The 16,360-nt window shown below is 50.6% G+C and overlaps 7 protein-coding genes across 7 annotated transcripts; 2 read left to right on the forward strand and 5 right to left on the reverse strand.

Annotated features, from left to right (window-relative positions):
- Nucleotides 1-1,019: 1,019 nt before the first annotated feature.
- Nucleotides 1,020-2,114, reverse strand: Aud_005312 (actin-like protein 10; the record flags this gene model as incomplete). Its single annotated transcript, XM_043290241.1, has 1 exon — nt 1,020-2,114. One exon carries the CDS (start codon nt 2,112-2,114, stop codon nt 1,020-1,022), a length of 1,095 nt encoding a protein of 364 aa, XP_043146176.1.
- A 2,409-nt stretch (nt 2,115-4,523) lies between these two features.
- On the forward strand, nt 4,524-5,317 carry Aud_005313 (uncharacterized protein; the record flags this gene model as incomplete). The annotated part of the gene is made up of 4 exons (XM_043290242.1): nt 4,524-4,547; nt 4,636-4,942; nt 4,992-5,101; nt 5,156-5,317. The coding sequence occupies 4 exons, from the start codon at nt 4,524-4,526 to the stop codon at nt 5,315-5,317; spliced, it is 603 nt and encodes a 200-aa protein (XP_043146177.1).
- A 1,442-nt stretch (nt 5,318-6,759) lies between these two features.
- On the reverse strand, nt 6,760-8,116 carry Aud_005314 (glycosyltransferase family 31 protein; the record flags this gene model as incomplete). The annotated part of the gene is made up of 2 exons (XM_043290243.1): nt 6,760-7,068; nt 7,115-8,116. 2 exons carry the CDS (start codon nt 8,114-8,116, stop codon nt 6,760-6,762), a joined length of 1,311 nt encoding a protein of 436 aa, XP_043146178.1.
- A 1,192-nt stretch (nt 8,117-9,308) lies between these two features.
- Aud_005315 (NAD(P)-dependent alcohol dehydrogenase) lies at nt 9,309-10,313 on the reverse strand (the record flags this gene model as incomplete). Its single annotated transcript, XM_043290244.1, has 1 exon — nt 9,309-10,313. One exon carries the CDS (start codon nt 10,311-10,313, stop codon nt 9,309-9,311), a length of 1,005 nt encoding a protein of 334 aa, XP_043146179.1.
- Nucleotides 10,314-10,708: 395 nt separating this feature from the next.
- On the reverse strand, nt 10,709-11,650 carry Aud_005316 (glycoside hydrolase family 75 protein; the record flags this gene model as incomplete). The annotated part of the gene is made up of 1 exon (XM_043290245.1): nt 10,709-11,650. The coding sequence occupies one exon, from the start codon at nt 11,648-11,650 to the stop codon at nt 10,709-10,711; it is 942 nt and encodes a 313-aa protein (XP_043146180.1).
- A 259-nt stretch (nt 11,651-11,909) lies between these two features.
- Aud_005317 (uncharacterized protein) lies at nt 11,910-13,631 on the reverse strand (the record flags this gene model as incomplete). Its single annotated transcript, XM_043290246.1, has 1 exon — nt 11,910-13,631. One exon carries the CDS (start codon nt 13,629-13,631, stop codon nt 11,910-11,912), a length of 1,722 nt encoding a protein of 573 aa, XP_043146181.1.
- Nucleotides 13,632-14,433: 802 nt separating this feature from the next.
- zrfD (putative plasma membrane zinc ion transporter) lies at nt 14,434-16,318 on the forward strand (the record flags this gene model as incomplete). The annotated part of the gene is made up of 5 exons (XM_043290247.1): nt 14,434-14,686; nt 14,739-14,933; nt 14,991-15,854; nt 15,904-16,003; nt 16,060-16,318. The coding sequence occupies 5 exons, from the start codon at nt 14,434-14,436 to the stop codon at nt 16,316-16,318; spliced, it is 1,671 nt and encodes a 556-aa protein (XP_043146182.1).
- Between the last annotated feature and the right edge of the window lie 42 nt (nt 16,319-16,360).

Raw genomic sequence — 16,360 nt, forward strand, 5'->3', positions numbered from 1 at the left:
TTCTACGTGATGCTGTTCCCTTGGGCCAATCCGAGTGGAATGATCTGAGAGATCAGCTCGAGCATTGGAGGACATCGCTCTCTTCATCATTTGACCCCATCCTTACACCGCATCTGCTCCCCAATAGCAGCTTTCCGAGTATGTGGACGACCTCAGGGTGGCACGGTACGGATCCCTCCTACATTCGTAACCTCCTTGATTTACTGATAGTAGCAGCTGCCGGCCTACAATACTATCACACAGCAATGATAATCCTATGGCTTGCGGAACCTTGTCCGTCATCGATCAACACTCTGCAGCACATCGAAAGGATCCACAGCCTGGAAAGCAAACTAGTACACCACGCCACAATTGTATGCGCTTTGGCGCTGTCGAGTAAATCTGCGCCTGTTTGGGTTAATTCCTTTGGGCCTATAGCTTTCTGTAAGACTTCTGCATTCCTTTCTCGGTGTGACATATGCTTATAATAATAGGTGGGCCCTGGCTAAAAGATGCCCGGAAAATAAGCGAAATTATAGATGAGATGAGGATTTGGGGGCAAAAGACGGGTTGGCCTGTAGAGAGTATAGCCAGTTCCCTTCTTAGTGATCAGAAATAAACGCAGATTTTGAAACATCAAGTGACATCTCTTGTATCTACAGTGTTTGACTACATCTCCAAGTATAGTGATCCAGTGGGGAAAAAATTGCGCAGGCACGAAAAAGAGGCCAGACGAATGTCTGTGCTGCTGGTATATTTGGATGCATACTCAGCGCTCATCACATCAAAAGAGACGGTAATGTTGGACTCGCCATTGTCCCACAGCTCTATAATGGGTGTGGTCAGGACAGTTGTTGTCTCTGAGTATCCAGCACAACCTCGATCCAAGATATCCTCAGTATGTTCCTAAGAAAGTTTTGTTTGGCTTCTTCCAGAGGCTAGCATGAAGTGGCATTGGAGTATTTGAATGGCAGACAATGAGTTCCTTTGGTTGCATCGTGCATCACTGCGGATAAGCTCTAGCTGTTTGATGCGCTTGCTCATGTTTTCCCGCTAGCCCACTCTTGTATCTTCGCCTTCGCCTTCTTTGTTGCCTCTACTGTTTTTCTGGCCTTGTTCTTGTTCGCTTGGGCTTCCTTTTGTGCCTTGAGCTTTTGAGCAGCCGCCTTTTGCACCTTTGCTTGTTCTTTCTGTTCCTGCTTGAGCTTTTGTGTGGCTACCTCTTTTTCCTTTGCCTTGGCTTTCCTTTCCCTTTCAGCTTTGAGCTCTTGCGCCTTTGCTTGTGCTTTCTGCTCTTCCTTRCGCTTCTGTTTARTCTTTTCTTGTGCCTTCACCTGAGCCTTCCTTTTAACTTCAAGCTCTTGTGCCTTTGCTTGTGCTTTCTGCTCTTCCTTGCGCTTCTGTCTAATCTTCTCTTGTGCCTTTACCTGAGCCTTCCTTTCAGCTTTGAGATTTTGAGCAGCCGCCTTTTGCACCTTTGCTTGTTCTTTCTCTTCCTGCTTGAGCTTTTGTGTGGCTACCTCTTTTTCCTTTGCCTTGGCTTTCCTTTCCCTTTCAGCTTTGAGCTCTTGCGCCTTTGCTTGTGCTTTCTGCTCTTCCTTACGCTTCTGTTTAGTCTTTTCTTGTGCCTTCACCTGAGCCTTCCTTTCAGCTTCGAGCTTTCTTGCGGCTGGTTTTTGTGCCTCTGCCCATGCTTTTACTGCTTCTTTGAACTTCTTGATAGCCTTAATCTGCTTCAATCGTAGTTTATCTGCACCGTGCCCTGTATCCCTCCACTTTATTTTGGTGTCTCTTGATCCGAATCTTGCAAGCCAAAGGGAGCTTTGGTCTTCAGGCCATGCCTCGTATAGGAAATCTTCGCTTTCGGTCACCGTTGGATGGGCCATCAGAATTTGGTGCACAGCGCTTTGACAGATCAGACCTTTAATAATGGGTTCTTCTATCACTTGGTAGCTTGAGAGGCCCGAGGGGTGGAACCGTTCTGGTGGAGGAGGTGAAAGCACCGTGACTTTTTCACCCTGAGCTATATGCCAAGCAAAGATTGCGGAAGCGCCATGGATGTATCTACTCCATTGTCGAGGTGTCTTCTTCCATTTTGGGCAGTCCGGATGGTTTTCATCCATTAGCAGGCCCATAGCTGTGGTTAGAGTCTGTAGATGGTGCTTGTCAGCCCATTCTTGGGCCGTTCTGCGAGGAATGCCGCTCCAGAGGACTTGACCATTGGGAATCCAATTATTGGAATGGAACTGTTTAAAGATTCGGACCGCGTCTTGAACAGATAGGTACTCGCTAAAAGCCTCGATAAGAGATGGTTGAGTTGATCCCTGGTTTGAAAACCAGTGGGAGATATCTTCACGATCCATCGGAATGGTTGAATAATACAGACGATGCCTTCACGGAGAGGATATTCGCAAGAGTATTATCACAATGTACCAACAGCGATATATGCGTTAGGGGGAAGGGGTAAGGCAGCCTCCTCGTTTTCGTTAGAGATAACTGATGTCATGACTCCGATCGGTAAGCCAATAAGCTACACAGTAGAACATGATCATGTCATTCCATCGTCCATAGATAACTAAACGTAATGAATCGAGGCTGGTCTGTTCGAACCCTGTCTGGTTCATACACATGGGAGACAACCTCATTCTTATACCTTGGATTTGGCTAGTTAGCGTGATCTCTCTAATCTGTCCATATGGAGAACCGGTTTATATCATGGCTTTTGAATTGGATATTGCCTGATGCATCGTTCTCTAGGAGTGTACGTAGCGCCCTAATTGCTTGAGGTTCTAGCGCTCTCTGTAGATCAACGGATGGTGCCAAAGTCACAATAGTCAGTAACAGAGGTGCCCACTCTGTAAGGACGAGAAATAGTGCTGAATAGTGCGAGCCATTTTGTCGATACTGGAGTTGGAATTATTTACTCTCTGGGCTCCTTACAGAGCTGATGATGCTGACGTGGCCCTCACAGGTTACGTGGCCCTCCTTCTGAGAAGGATATAGCTTCTTTTTCACCTCCTACTTTTTATTGAAACTGCTAAACACTGCGATGATTTAAGCTTAGACCTCTCCACTAGGGCGACTTGGCTTACGCTCCGAGGTTTCAAGCTAACATTAATCCTCCCAAGCGGCAAGCTGAGCGCGGTCCGACATCTAGCAATGGGTTGCAACGTCCGTGGCTTCGAGTGCCAGAGTGGCCGCCCGTCTACAATCATGTGGAATTTCTCGCAGCTATTCGCCAGGCGATGAGGTGAAAACAGTGTATCAAGCTAGATACCCTCCAAGCTGCAGGCTATGGAGGTGTTGCAAGAGGCTTTTGGTGCTTGGCAGGATAAGGTTGGACCATGTATGTATATGCGGGGAGAACGGAGATACGTGATAACTTTAAAGTGTGGAGAATTCAGCCAATGTTTGGTAGTTTCCAACATTAGCAGCATCTAGTATCGTAACTCTTTATATCTCTGGCCCTCGTCTCAGTTTTCTTGTCATGGCAGACTGGAAGATACTCCAGTCTACTGTCGCCTAGACCAGTCGAACGAGGTTATGATAACATCAAGACGTGTTCTTGTACAAGAAAAACTTTCTAGTCGTACGAGCATATTTTGCTGTAGGACAAAAATAGTGTAGATCAGTGCTGCTTGAGCAACAATATGCTAAGCCTACCTGGTACAAACCTGACATCAGGAGGGATATCAGACAGGCATTTTTGAACTCATCATCGAAATGACCGACGACGAGACCTCTGCGTCTAAACAACCTCTCTCGAACAACTCTTTCTCGAACAACATTCTCATGAGCCTATACGCTCATACTTGCATCATTCTCGACTAAATGGTTTGGTGGTTACTGCTGGAAAACTCTGCAATGTCTTATTTTTAGATCTTCAGCCAGCAAAAGACAGATCCTCCCGTGGTTACGAGACGAAAATGAGCACATACCCAGAGTCAACAGCCAGCACTATAAGAACCCCGCCTTCCAGCTCTGCATTCCTGCTCGATGCATCCATCCGACAACAGCGACAAACATCGACGAACAACGACAACGACAGCGACAAACAACATGACGATCAGACACATTTTCATCAACGACACGACCCTCGACGACATGGTGATCAAAGACCTTCACAACAACAATAGTGCCCTCAGAAATAAGATCACCAGCGACGTTGATGTCAAAAATATAGTCATCGGCAAACTCACCACCATGAACATGATCCTCACAGACCTCGCCAACACAAACATACCATCAAAAACATGGTCAACCACGACCTCACTCGCAGCAACACCATCAACAGCAACATCGCCCTCACAGGCGTGGTCATTGATCTCACATACAGAAACACCGCCTTCAGAGAACGGAGAGGAACCCCGACTGGCCCTTTGTTGGGCGAAAGGGGCCCTTGCCTCCTTCGCCTCCTCTACGACAGAGGGACCCAACTCCGGATGAGATCATGGAAGGGTTTCTCTCCCATACGCTCTATCCATTATTCGGCCTGTCTCGTCACCCAAATCCACATGGAGTGTGGACCCTAGAGCAACGCGAAAATGCCCCCATCCCCATCAGCCTCGGTAAGCACAAGCACGCACGCCTTCATTATCATCAGCAAAATTCGGAGACCGACTATCATCAGTACGCAACCTAGCTATATTAGAAAAGAACGACCCACTGTACCTCGACCACGAAACCTCCTGCAAACGAATCAGAGCAATCCTAAATCACTGCTACGTGGAGGAACTGAACTATCGCAAACAGAATCCCACCAAAGGCTCTTCAGCAGTCCTTTCCATTCCTCGGTGTAGAGGATTTGAACAAGAGGTCGAGGCTCTGGGCGTCAGATTCCCGATTGAAGGAGAGCTTGATTTTGTTGTGAACAACGCCGCGGAGCCTGGCAATGGCATTGGTGTTGTCATCTGCGTCAATCCGTGGCCGGCGACCATCCTCTGGCAGTGCATCTCATTCATGGGTAAGTTCCATACACAACTATCTAAAGGGAAGTGGCTAACGCATTGTAGCACTCTGCCATAACACTCGAAAGAGTGAAAACAAACGGCTCATCTCGGTCTACGGCGTCGCGACCAACGGAAAAGACTTCTACTTCCTCGAGATCGACGACAACGACATGGTACGACACCCGATCCCCGAGCATCAGCATCAACAGCACACCAACATTCAATAGATCTCATTCCATCGAACCCTCCTGCGACCGGACAGTGGTGCAAAGACGAACGAGGTGTACTCGTACTTCCGCCGGTTCTTCCGCCACATTATGGACAGAAGAATCACATCCGTACCTGGTACTCGGTTCAAGCCCTCGATCTCCCCTTCTCGCCTCTATTGAGGTTAATACTCTTCACGAGAGCGGCAACCGCCTACCTCTTTGTACCAAATCGCGCGAATACTCGCATCGGGAAACTGGTTACCTCATGAACTTAAATTGGCCCCGATTCATACGACAGACTGCGGTTTTATTTTCGACAGCAACGACCTATCAGAACGACATCGGACTGACCTCTCAAATCGAACCGAACAGGCAGGCATACCTTTTTCCTTTTGCTTGGTTTCCTCTCGAGAGAAATCCATTACTCCAGAGGTTTTACAAGCAAAGGGTTTTTTACTGGTGCCTGCCATTGGAGGACTGTGTTGGGAGTTTAGGAGTTTAAGCAGGAGGCTATACCCATTTGAATTCTTGTCGGGAGTCTTGTACGTTTCCTCTCTTAATTGGGATTTGAAATCTGTCAATCAACCGAACTCTTTTTCGCTCTTCGTGTAGGTCGTAGTAGGTCGTAGTAGGTCGTAGTAGGTCGTAGTCCATCATGAGTGTCAGATAATTGTCCACTCCGGCTTAATGAGGACCGTAGAAACAAGTATACTAGCTTCTTTGGCTACACGCACACGATACTCGCTCTTAGGCTCTATCTAAGAAATGCTATTTACCAGTCAGCTCCCCTGCATTCTCAAGTGTAACCATCCTCATAGACTTGCTAGTAAGACACGTGCTTGCTGAAATGTAATATTATGTATCTCGGCCTACAGTGCCTGACGGGCCACCAAAATGAATCAACGCGATGGAGCCCTGTCTCCCCTTGCCTGTATCGTGGATCTAATGCACTCACTGATCAGTGAACCGCGACACACATGGCACCAATCATCTTCCATCCTATCTGCAGCGGATCAAAGCTGGGTCCTAGGTCCTAAATCCAACTCTACCATGACGCAAATTACCCTAGGGTTGCACAGGTGGGGTGCAGCAAAGGGCTGACGTACGTAGGCGGAGATGGCCACCGCATGGCAAACAATCAAGGGTTCGCATTCTGTCAAACACTCGAGTCACCTGAGCCTGTCCGCGTGCGTTGTGCAGAGACCACTCGATATAGATATGATGAGCACGGTGTTTATGAACACGTCGCCGACTATGCTGCACCTATATGGGGCAGTAGTCTCAAACCCATGGCCCGTTCTCGATCGGCTGTGGTGCGCCTGGTGGAGGGGAGACACCGTTTCTAAGGCATACGGCTACGACTGTTGCGACAAATGGGAGGATTCTGAAGTCCGCGTCCGCATGATATGCCGAAGCCGATATGCCGAAGCCACAGGATATCTATCGGTCATTAGGAAAAGTTTGAAAGACTGGTTGCCTCCAGGAGAGCGAATGAATTTATGGCTTCGAATTGAGCCTTGTTTCGTATGTATCATAAAATGCAGAAGAGTAGTAAGGACATGATAGAATGATCAGGGCCAGCCTGACAAGAATCTGGTTATGTACAAATTAGCCTCATCGAGCTAGGGGAAGATCCATTGCGGTGTCCTGCAAGTGCCCAGCTTTTTGACAATGGCGTCAATCCGTTCGGTTATCCACCCAGAGGAAACTCCAGTCTTCTGGACTCCGAGCTTAACCGTATTGGAAGTGCGACACTTCCCGGACACATAAGAATACTGGAGACATTCATGTTTGCTCTCGCACAACTCCCTACAGCTAGCCTCGCCATTGACTTGCTCCTCTTCGGAGAGGTTATCCCAGCCGGGTTGTAGAGGCTGGAGCTGTGGGCGGATGAGATGACGAAACACGTCGCTGTGCAATATGACAGAATTCTTTTCCCGTTAGTAGTTTCCGCAAGACAATCAACGGTAAACTTACGTTACGTAAGAACCACTGGTCGAACTTTGCTAGCTCTTGGATATCCTCCGCCGTCACATGGTGATACGCAACCGGAGGGTAACACCATGGCTTTTTCGAGTAAGCCTCGGAAAAGTGATCAAATTCCGCGGGAGTATTTGACTGCAGCAAGGGCCACGACCACACCAAGGGGGCTCCAGCGTCGTGGAGTAGCTTCCCCAGCACGCAGTCACCGGCCCACTGCTCCTCGGTATATCGGTCCCATCCGTCAATGTCTTGAGCTCGCAGTTCCGATGCTCGATGCATGGCTTCGCGCGACAGTATAAATCCCGACCCGCCATGAGCGAAGATGATAGGGCCAATCTGCGTCGGATTACCCAGGTAGTAGGGTTTGTTCGGATCGAGTTTCGCCAGCCACTGCAGGAGATTCGACCAGATATAGTATGTGTCGGCCTCCATGAAGACGTACCATTTGGCATCGTCGCGGACCCGAAGTGTCTCGTTGATCATGGGGAGGAACTTCCATTTATCCAGCTTCCAGCCGGGGTTGTCGGGCATTCCGAATGCGGTGTTGGGGACGCGGCTGAGGTCGGCCGGCGAGAGTCCGCTGCGCCCGTGTTCATGTATACGGTTGTAGAGATCAAAGTCCGGGTTGGTACGTTTGATGGTCTCGTTGACGCTGCGAAGTACATCGTGCACGTGGGTCCCGTTGATTTCCTCCTCAAAGTCCGAGAAGAGCACGTAATTGGGAATGCATCGAAGGGTTGTTTGGAAGTGAACCGGCACTTTCTCCAGTGCTTCTGTAATGCCTGTTTTCAGGATAACCTGGACGTCCTCAATGCCTGGGAGTGGGGGACATCCGTTTTCTTCTTGTTGTGACGAGATCGAAGTGACAGCGATTTGTGGAGTGAACGTGGTCGTGTCAAAGAAGAAGAGAAAGTAAACCAGGAAAAACCCGATGACAGGGGAGAGGAGGTAAATCCGTCGCGATGGAAGACGGGTCCAAGGCTGAAAAGGCGGCATCAGCGCAATGCGGTCACTGGGAGATATAGCTATCAACGACCGCAGAGTCGGAGTTGACGCTCTCTCGGCGCTTTTTAAGGACAGGAACCAGGCAGGTCTGATTGTCCTATGGCCCCGCGGGCCCCGCAGGACGCGTGCCACTCAGCAATAACGTTGAAGTGGCGCCTTCCCAAGGCCAATAGCAGAGTTGGCCGCATCCTATCGACTCCAGCGGGATCTAGAGCGGCCCCAATCCTCCGGCGCCATTTCGCAGTGCGTGCGTAACGTCTCATCCCTATTGGTGCCTTTTTGCCGCTCAAGCTGTTCATCGTCCAAAGGATGTTCAATGGATGGCCAAGTTCTGCCTCTGATCACCGTCAATATTATGACGCCATTGATAGGCAGAAACCAACTTGAGTACCCGCAAAATTAGATTCAAAATTCAGAAACTAATAATGAACAGTGCAGCGCTGTAGAGCTTCTGAGACAGGAGAATTTTCTGGGGAATCTTATCGTTTCTGTCGCTATGCTATGGACCCTTGATCAGAGACTGGAGAAACTGCCCGACATTCTCTTGGTTTACGAGATCAGCAATGTGGGTAGTGCTAACTGTGACTACGGTTCCACGGTGTTCTTTCAACATGCTTGTCTTGTTATAGACATTGACGTCGCACGAAGCTGGAATGCGCATTGCATTAGTTCCAGTTTGCGCTGATCAGTATTGCTTAATCCATGAGGACATCAAACAATGTACTTGACGAAGGATAGAAGGAAAGGACGACATGATGGTTTAACGTGGGCAACTGCCTCTCTTAAGGTTTCCGTGAAATATACTTTCAAAATCTGGACTGAGCATTGAAGCATCGGTTCCCATCTTGACGGCTCAATTAATTATCTCAATAAAAACCATATGCCAATACGCTAACAAATAATAATAAAAAGCAAAAAGGAAATTCTAAACTTCGATAGGTCGAAAAAGCAAAAGGGGGAAGAAAAAGAAGAACAAAGCGACCAGTGCCGGCGACCTTATCGGTGTTAACGATACGTGATGACCACCCAATAATAAAGGCCCTTGTCGAGGATCTGCTTAAAGCCAAAGCTGCCATTCCCTTGTATCCACGGGATCGTCCCTTACAAACAACAAACAGTCTTCAAAATGGAATGCGAGACAAATTGCTAGGACTATATTCACTATCATAATGTTATTGCTATATTACTGCTTATCTGCAATCAAAACCCCACGATATCTCATCTTGCCATCTTCCAGTGTTTTCAGACAATCCTGGATTCCTTCCACGCTCATCGGGTACGTCATGATGATGGGCTTGATGCCGTGGTGTGCCGCGAACTTGAGCATGTCTCGATGCGACTGGCGAGCCGCAACTATACCGCCCTGAATACGGATCCCATTGACCAGCAGAGGCATGTATGGGATTTTCAGATCCTCTTGGTCCACCGTCAGAGGGGAGATGACCGCCCCCGGCGCCAGAACATTCAGGTACAGCTTCCAGTCGGGTTGAGAGCTCATTGTGATGATCAGGTTGTCCAGCGGCTTGCTGACCTTGAGCTCCTTGGCGCCCTTGGTCGCATGAAACTCTGACGCGCCCAGCTTCATCGCCTCGTCCTTCTTGTTGTCGCTGCCGGAGAACACAACCACCTCGCAGCCCATCTTGGCCGCGAACTGGATGGCCAGATGGCCAAGGCCCCCGATCCCCACGATCCCTACCCGCGACGTGGGCTTCACCTCGGCGACTGTCAGGGCATTCCACACCGTCGAGCCGCCGCACATCAGCGGCGCCGCGTCCTGGCTGCTGATCGCATCGGGGATCTTGAAGAGGAAGGCCTCGCGCCAGACGGCGTGCGTCGCAAACGAGCCCTGATCATGATCGGCATCTCCGTACATTTTGCGCTCGGGACAGAAGGTCTCCCAGCCCGTCAGACACTGCCTGCAATGGCCGCAGCTGTCGTGCTCGTAGCCCCAGCCGACCCGGTCGCCTTTCTTCAGGTTCTTGGCGTCCGGGCCGGTTGCCTCGACCACCCCTGCGCCTTCGTGGCCGAGCGCCATGTCGGCCTTCATGTAGTGCACATCTGTAAAGCAGACGCCGGAGTGGGTGATGCGCACGAGGACGGAGTCGCCTTGGAGGTCATCGCGGTGGGTGGTGGCTTTTTTGATGGAGCCGTCGGAGGAGCCTTTGTACACGGTAAAATCGATGCCCATTTTGGTCGTCTATATACGGTTATTTTCTGATGGAAAGGATATACATGAGGACTTTGGTAGAATTTCGGTCTATTTAAATATTGCTGTACTGCATTATATCATAGAGATACTGGCCGTTATCTTGCTTCGGCGAGCCCGGATAGCGCGGTGATGTATGTGGAGACTGACGAATGTCGAATACATCATTGATTAGTGGACACATTATTGATTAGTAGCAAAAAACATGGCAGGCAAGCCAAATCATCTAATCCAAGGCTGACATGACTGACATGTGAAAGTCATATTTGCAGTAAGATCGTCAGTGATTACAAAATGCCCCTCCATTTGTTCAATTCCAGCAAGGCAAAAACAGCGTATATGCCGCTGCAGATTTCCGAAATGTACGAATGGACAAATCAGACGAGGGCGATCAAGACAATCAAAGTGATGTAGCAAAGTCGTGGTATTGTGTTTCGCCAGCCACCGGACTTGTGATTTTGTTTCCAGCCCTCATCGTCGTTGTCGCTGTCGTTGTCGGCGTTGCTCGATGAAGTCGTGTGTTGAGGATCAGACCCACTGGCCGTTGTTGACTTGTCGCCAAATGATTTTGCGACCAACTTATCCCCCTGGGCAGTAATGCTCTCCTCGAACGCCTCGTAGCTGTCTGCCTCCCACCTGGCGCCGGTAGGCACAGCCTCCTTGCCCGCAAAAGCAATGTACAGCACATCGGCCTCATCGTGGCCGCTGTTACCGCTGATACTCGGGCCATAGCACGCGGTCGCCAGCGCCAGACTGGCTTCCCCAACCATGGGATGCTCGTTGTCGTCCCCGTTGGTGTCGCCCCAAACCCCGTAGACGAGCTCGTCGCCGCACACGACGGCCACAATGCTCAGGGGCTCGACGCCAACCGTGCGCGGGTCAAACGTCGGACAGTAGCTGCCCTCGTTCCCCAGGACGACATACGGGTGGATATTCGCGTTGAGATCCCCGACTCCGTACTTCTCCGGGTGCCTCAAACCCCACCGTGTCTGGCCTTGTGTGTCCGTTGACGATTTGCAGCGTCCGTCGCCGCTGCTCTGCTCTCCGTCGCAGTCGATGTCCATGTTGGCCAGGTCGGACCCAGGACCCTTGAGGTAGAAGCCCTTGCCTGTGGGGAGGTATTTGGTGCAGTAGGTTGTCTGACCGCCGCTCCGTTCGGTGTTGTAGAAGCCCGTTTGGAGAGCGTCGGCACCGGTGCAGTCGCCCCCGCTTCTGGCCTTGTTGTAGAAGGCTTTGAGAGCTGAGGGGACATTCTTTGCCGTAACTTGGCATGCGAACAAGGTAGCTGTGATGGTTACGAGAACTGAACCGGGGCGCATATCGAGGGTAGAAACGAGAGTGTAAATGAGTGAATTTTGATGATTATGTTGACTTATTTGATGCATGTGTACATCCGATTTACATTTCGAATATCTGTAGTAAAGCGATGGGCCGTTAGGTCTGTGTGGTGGTAATTCTTCCGTCATCAAGTATACAAACTATCCTCGCACGGTGACTGCATTTAACAGGTACCCGCTTCGTGGACCGTGGAACGCAGTGTAGCCAGGCACGGGGTCCCTTCTTGATGTATATCACAGGTCATGCTGTACGGTCTTGCTTCCATGATGGCCCTCCGTCAAAATAGCCCGTGCAGCTGGCCACCACACACTGCGCTAGATTTCCAAAATGCACTCCTCGCTGCACCATTCCTGGAGCATAATGCGCATATTTGGCTGAATTCGTCATGAGATTGATGGTCTCTGGAGGTATTACCGGCTCTCGGATCATGCACCAGCAGGTATCAGTAATGATGGTTGCACCAAATGCTTCCAGTGTTTGAATATAACCCTTGCTAACCGCGAGCTCGTAGGTCTCCCGACCGGTTGTTATCATCATCTGCACCGAGGGATCCTTGCTGCGATCGGTGCACAGGCGAGAGAGCGATTCGAATTCTTCCAGCGAGAAGTGCGGATTCCCCAAAGACACCAGACCAATGGACGAGTCTTTAGCGGTATTTAGGTCTTCCCATGTCCGCAAGAGGTCGGATTCGTGCACGACCTGCCGCTTCGCTGATTGTCCTATCCCCTCGAACTTGGTCGCTTCCGGAGTCACACCTTGTATATGGAACATTGAGGCGGATGCCGTGGTCGCAAAAGCAGCCCCAAACGCTTTAAGGTCGGCAATGCGAGGCTGTGTGTGCTCCAACCCGACAATCAAGGGTATATCTCCACCAGCCAGCCGACCAATTTGGTATCCTAACAGCGGCCATACTGCGTCATCCATCTTCGGCAAATCCGCGACTTCGACCACCACCGACGGCGTCCGGCCTTCATCCGCATGGCCCCCCGCCAAGGGAGCCCTCCCCGTCAACGCAATACACACGTCGATCAGATCAGGATACTTTTGCGTTCGCGCGCCAAGCACACTATTCGCAAAGACCACCGCATTGGACTCGGCCCAGCCGATATCCTGCCCTGCCGTTGGGGCAGCCTCCAGCAGGTACGGTGCACAGGTAAAGACAGGTCGCGCGCCCATGGCCAGGTAGGTTTCCGCCAGCTGGTCGGCAGGGACTGCCAGTTCTTCTTTGATGCCGATCTCCCTCCAGCGGCGCCGGTCAATGGAGATGGCATTGAGCGTGGTCGGAATGGCGACGCGAGCGCCCAGAGACAGGAAGGTCTGCGGGATCCGCAGACTGGCGGGGCCGGTGTAAATGCAGGCGTCGATGTGGGCGCGGGAGATGTCGATGAGCCTCGTTGCGCCTTGGATCTGGGCGAAGCTCAGGAGGATCTCCATTGCTTTTTGGACGGCCGCTCCTCGGGCGCCATGGAGCATTGCTTGGTCGCTTTCGGACAGGTGCAGGGCCTTTGATGGGGGCGACGAAGGTGCTTCGTAGGTCGGTGGTGGGAGAGGGTGGTCTCCGGTGTGGAGGGTTGGCCCTGCAATTGCAGCGTATTTATGTTCCTTTAGCGATTGGAATTCGTCTGGGTTGAGCACAAGTACCGGAATGGAGAGGTCGAGGAGTGTCTTGGCAACGATGACCCCTAGTGTGATGATCTGCTCTGGCTCTTGGAAGATGAGACCGGCGGGGGCGCTTTTATTCAACAAGAGCTCTATCATCACAATGCTGCCCGTACATGATCCTCTGCTGGATGGAATGGCCAATATGCGACCGTGGACGGATTGTCCGTGGAGTGGATGATGGCGGTCAATGATCTCACCGGTCTGGGAATCAACTCCGGCCCAGAAACTGAGGCCAACATTGGCGTAGAGGAGTTTCCCGGTGGCTGCTGTGTCAACGAGGCACTGGCCGTGATACTGCATCTTGGTTCAGATAGCTTGTGTAGCTTGGCAGGTATTGACATGACAAGGGCATGAATGCAGTCGGGAATGCCAGATGTCATTGGAGAATCATTCCAGATGCTTGTCAACAGCCATTTAAATCGCTCATAGCCTCATGGGTTAACAATGGAATAGGATTCCGAATATGACTGAATGAATATCGCATGCACCAACCAGCCCTTTGATTGCTAATCACCGTTAGCTGATTCGACACCTATTAAATGATTTATTAAACTTAGAGTGGTTGACTAGGAAGATGCAGCGGGCCATAAGCAGTGTCCTATTCTAAGATAACATGCTCACATCCACAGACAGACAACCAAACAGTCGGTATTTAAATATTAGGCATCATCACACGCGCACAACACGAGAACTGTGGGGATGTTAAGGAAGAAACCGGAGTGGGACGCCAAGAACCCTCGGGTGGGAGCAGAAGAAGAACAAATGGGTGCACGACAACACATTGGGCCAGGTTTTAACTGAGATCTATCATCTCCAACTGAATGGAATGGCGCAGGGTACCCTGGCTTTGAAAAATAGTTGAGAGAGTTTCAGAACGCAGGACTTGATATGGGATCAGCCCCATCTGATCTGATGGCGAATTCGATTCCCGATGCCAAGCCGTTTCGTGATGGAGCCAAGAAAGAATCCCTTCCGATTATATTACGTATTAAGATGGCCGTTCTTCACACTTCTGCCTTGTCAGGATTCTCGTGGTTCCTCTTCAATTCCATCGCTATCCATTGGTACTCGACCGTGAAGAAGGCTTAGACGGGTTACAAACATGAACTGCCCCTCCCGAACAGACGACACTCTTCTACACTGCGAATGGAATCAGAATCCCCCTTCGCTGGCGCCGGATTTGACCACCCGCCAAGACTTCAACGGCATCACCAATGCCCGTGCGTACAGGTCGGGCTCTGGGCTGGCTGCTGTCTCGTTGACTAGCTGGGACGACACCCACACTATGCCTGAACGACGAAATACTCCAATTGAGGATCAGTTGAAGTCTCTTGGGGCGTCACTGACACCGTCAGGTATGTTGCCAATGACAGACTAGATCATGCATCTTTGTTGACATCTAAAAAGGACGCCCCACCTACTTTCAAAACAACAATATCTCTAGTCAAATCCATCGTATCTGCCATTTTGATCGATCATCACTTGAAAAGATCAAGAGCTGGGCCTGGTGGCTGCTATCAGTCCTCTTGACCTCTGCGCTCATCTCCCATGAGAGCCTGGGAAGACGCTTCAGCTCTACCGTCTCGGTTTCTGATACAGCAGGTAGGTGACAGTGTCCCCTCTTCGGACTGTCCTGATAATAATGATCACGGATCCCAGGCAACTCGCAAGCAAAACTCATCAAACGATCCACATGCGCCCAACGAGGCGTCAAGAACAGCGAATATAACACCCCTCTCCACGTAGGCGCTCTTTTTATCATCTTGAGCGTCTCTACCTTGGCCTGCGCGTTTCCCGTATTGGCAACATGGTTCCCTCGTCTACGCATCCCGCCATCAGCCCTCTTTACTGTCAGCCATTTCGGAACGGGCGTCCTCATTGCCACCGCATTTGTTCATCTGCTTCCGACTGCATTTACTTCCCTCAATAATCCCTGCTTGTCAGACTTTTGGACTACAGACTACCCCGCCATGCCAGGAGCCATTGCCCTGGCAGGCATTTTTCTAGTGACTGTGGTCGAAATGGTCTTCAGCCCCGCACGACATGTGTGCCGTGGTGGGCTCAAAGTCTCTGAGCAGAAGGTGTCTCGGTCCGAAAATAGCGTCTGCAACTCCCGCGTCCCTATTGCCAAAGATTCAGAATGCCCAGATGAGGTCAAACGACCGATCTGTACTAGGGTCGAAAGTCAATCGCACTTGCGGGACCTCGGCCCATTGATTGGAAGGCAATCTAGCGTGAGTCGGACTATCAACCGCATGGGTGAAGAATCCGACCGCATCATACGGATTGCTTCTGCGCCTGAAGGCATGCGAACGTTTCAGGAAAGCAAAGTACAGCCGGTTGAGGACGTGGAACGGAGCGACGATCTCGCCCTCACTCCAGAGCAAAAACACAAAAAAGCCGTCATGCAGGTTTTCCTGTTGGAAATGGGAATCCTTTTTCACAGTGTATTCATAGGCATGTCACTCAGTGTGTCGGTAGGCAGCGAGTTTGTTATCCTGTTGATTGCCATCGTATTCCATCGTATGTTCCCCTCTGAGTCCTTGTTTTAGATCCAGCTAACATCGCATAGAAACATTCGAGGGTCTCGCATTGGGTTCTCGCATCGCTGCCCTCGACTGGCCGGAGAAAGCCATCCAGCCATGGCTTATGTCCTTGGCTTACGGATGCACGTAAGTTCTCTGATCTTGTCTTTCTTCAAATTGCTTAGAATACTGATCCTCTTCAGAACCCCGATCGGCCAGGCAATAGGCCTCGCAACACATACCCTCTACAGCCCAGATTCAGAAGTAGGACTGCTCCTGGTGGGCACCATGAACGCCATATCCTCTGGCCTTCTCATCTTTGCCTCTCTCGTCGAATTGATGTCGGAAGACTTTCTCAGTGACGAAAGCTGGCGTGTTCTCAGGGGCCGGAAACGTGTTTTTGCATGTCTACTAGTTTTCATGGGCGCTTTCTGCATGAGCCTTGTTGGGGCATGGGCATAGATGATAGAAATATTGATACAGAGGACTTGCGAACAAAAACCC

The sequence above is a fragment of the Aspergillus udagawae genome (assembly GCF_001078395.1).
Source record: "Aspergillus udagawae IFM 46973 DNA, scaffold_3, whole genome shotgun sequence".
Lineage (NCBI taxonomy): Eukaryota > Fungi > Ascomycota > Eurotiomycetes > Eurotiales > Aspergillaceae > Aspergillus > Aspergillus udagawae.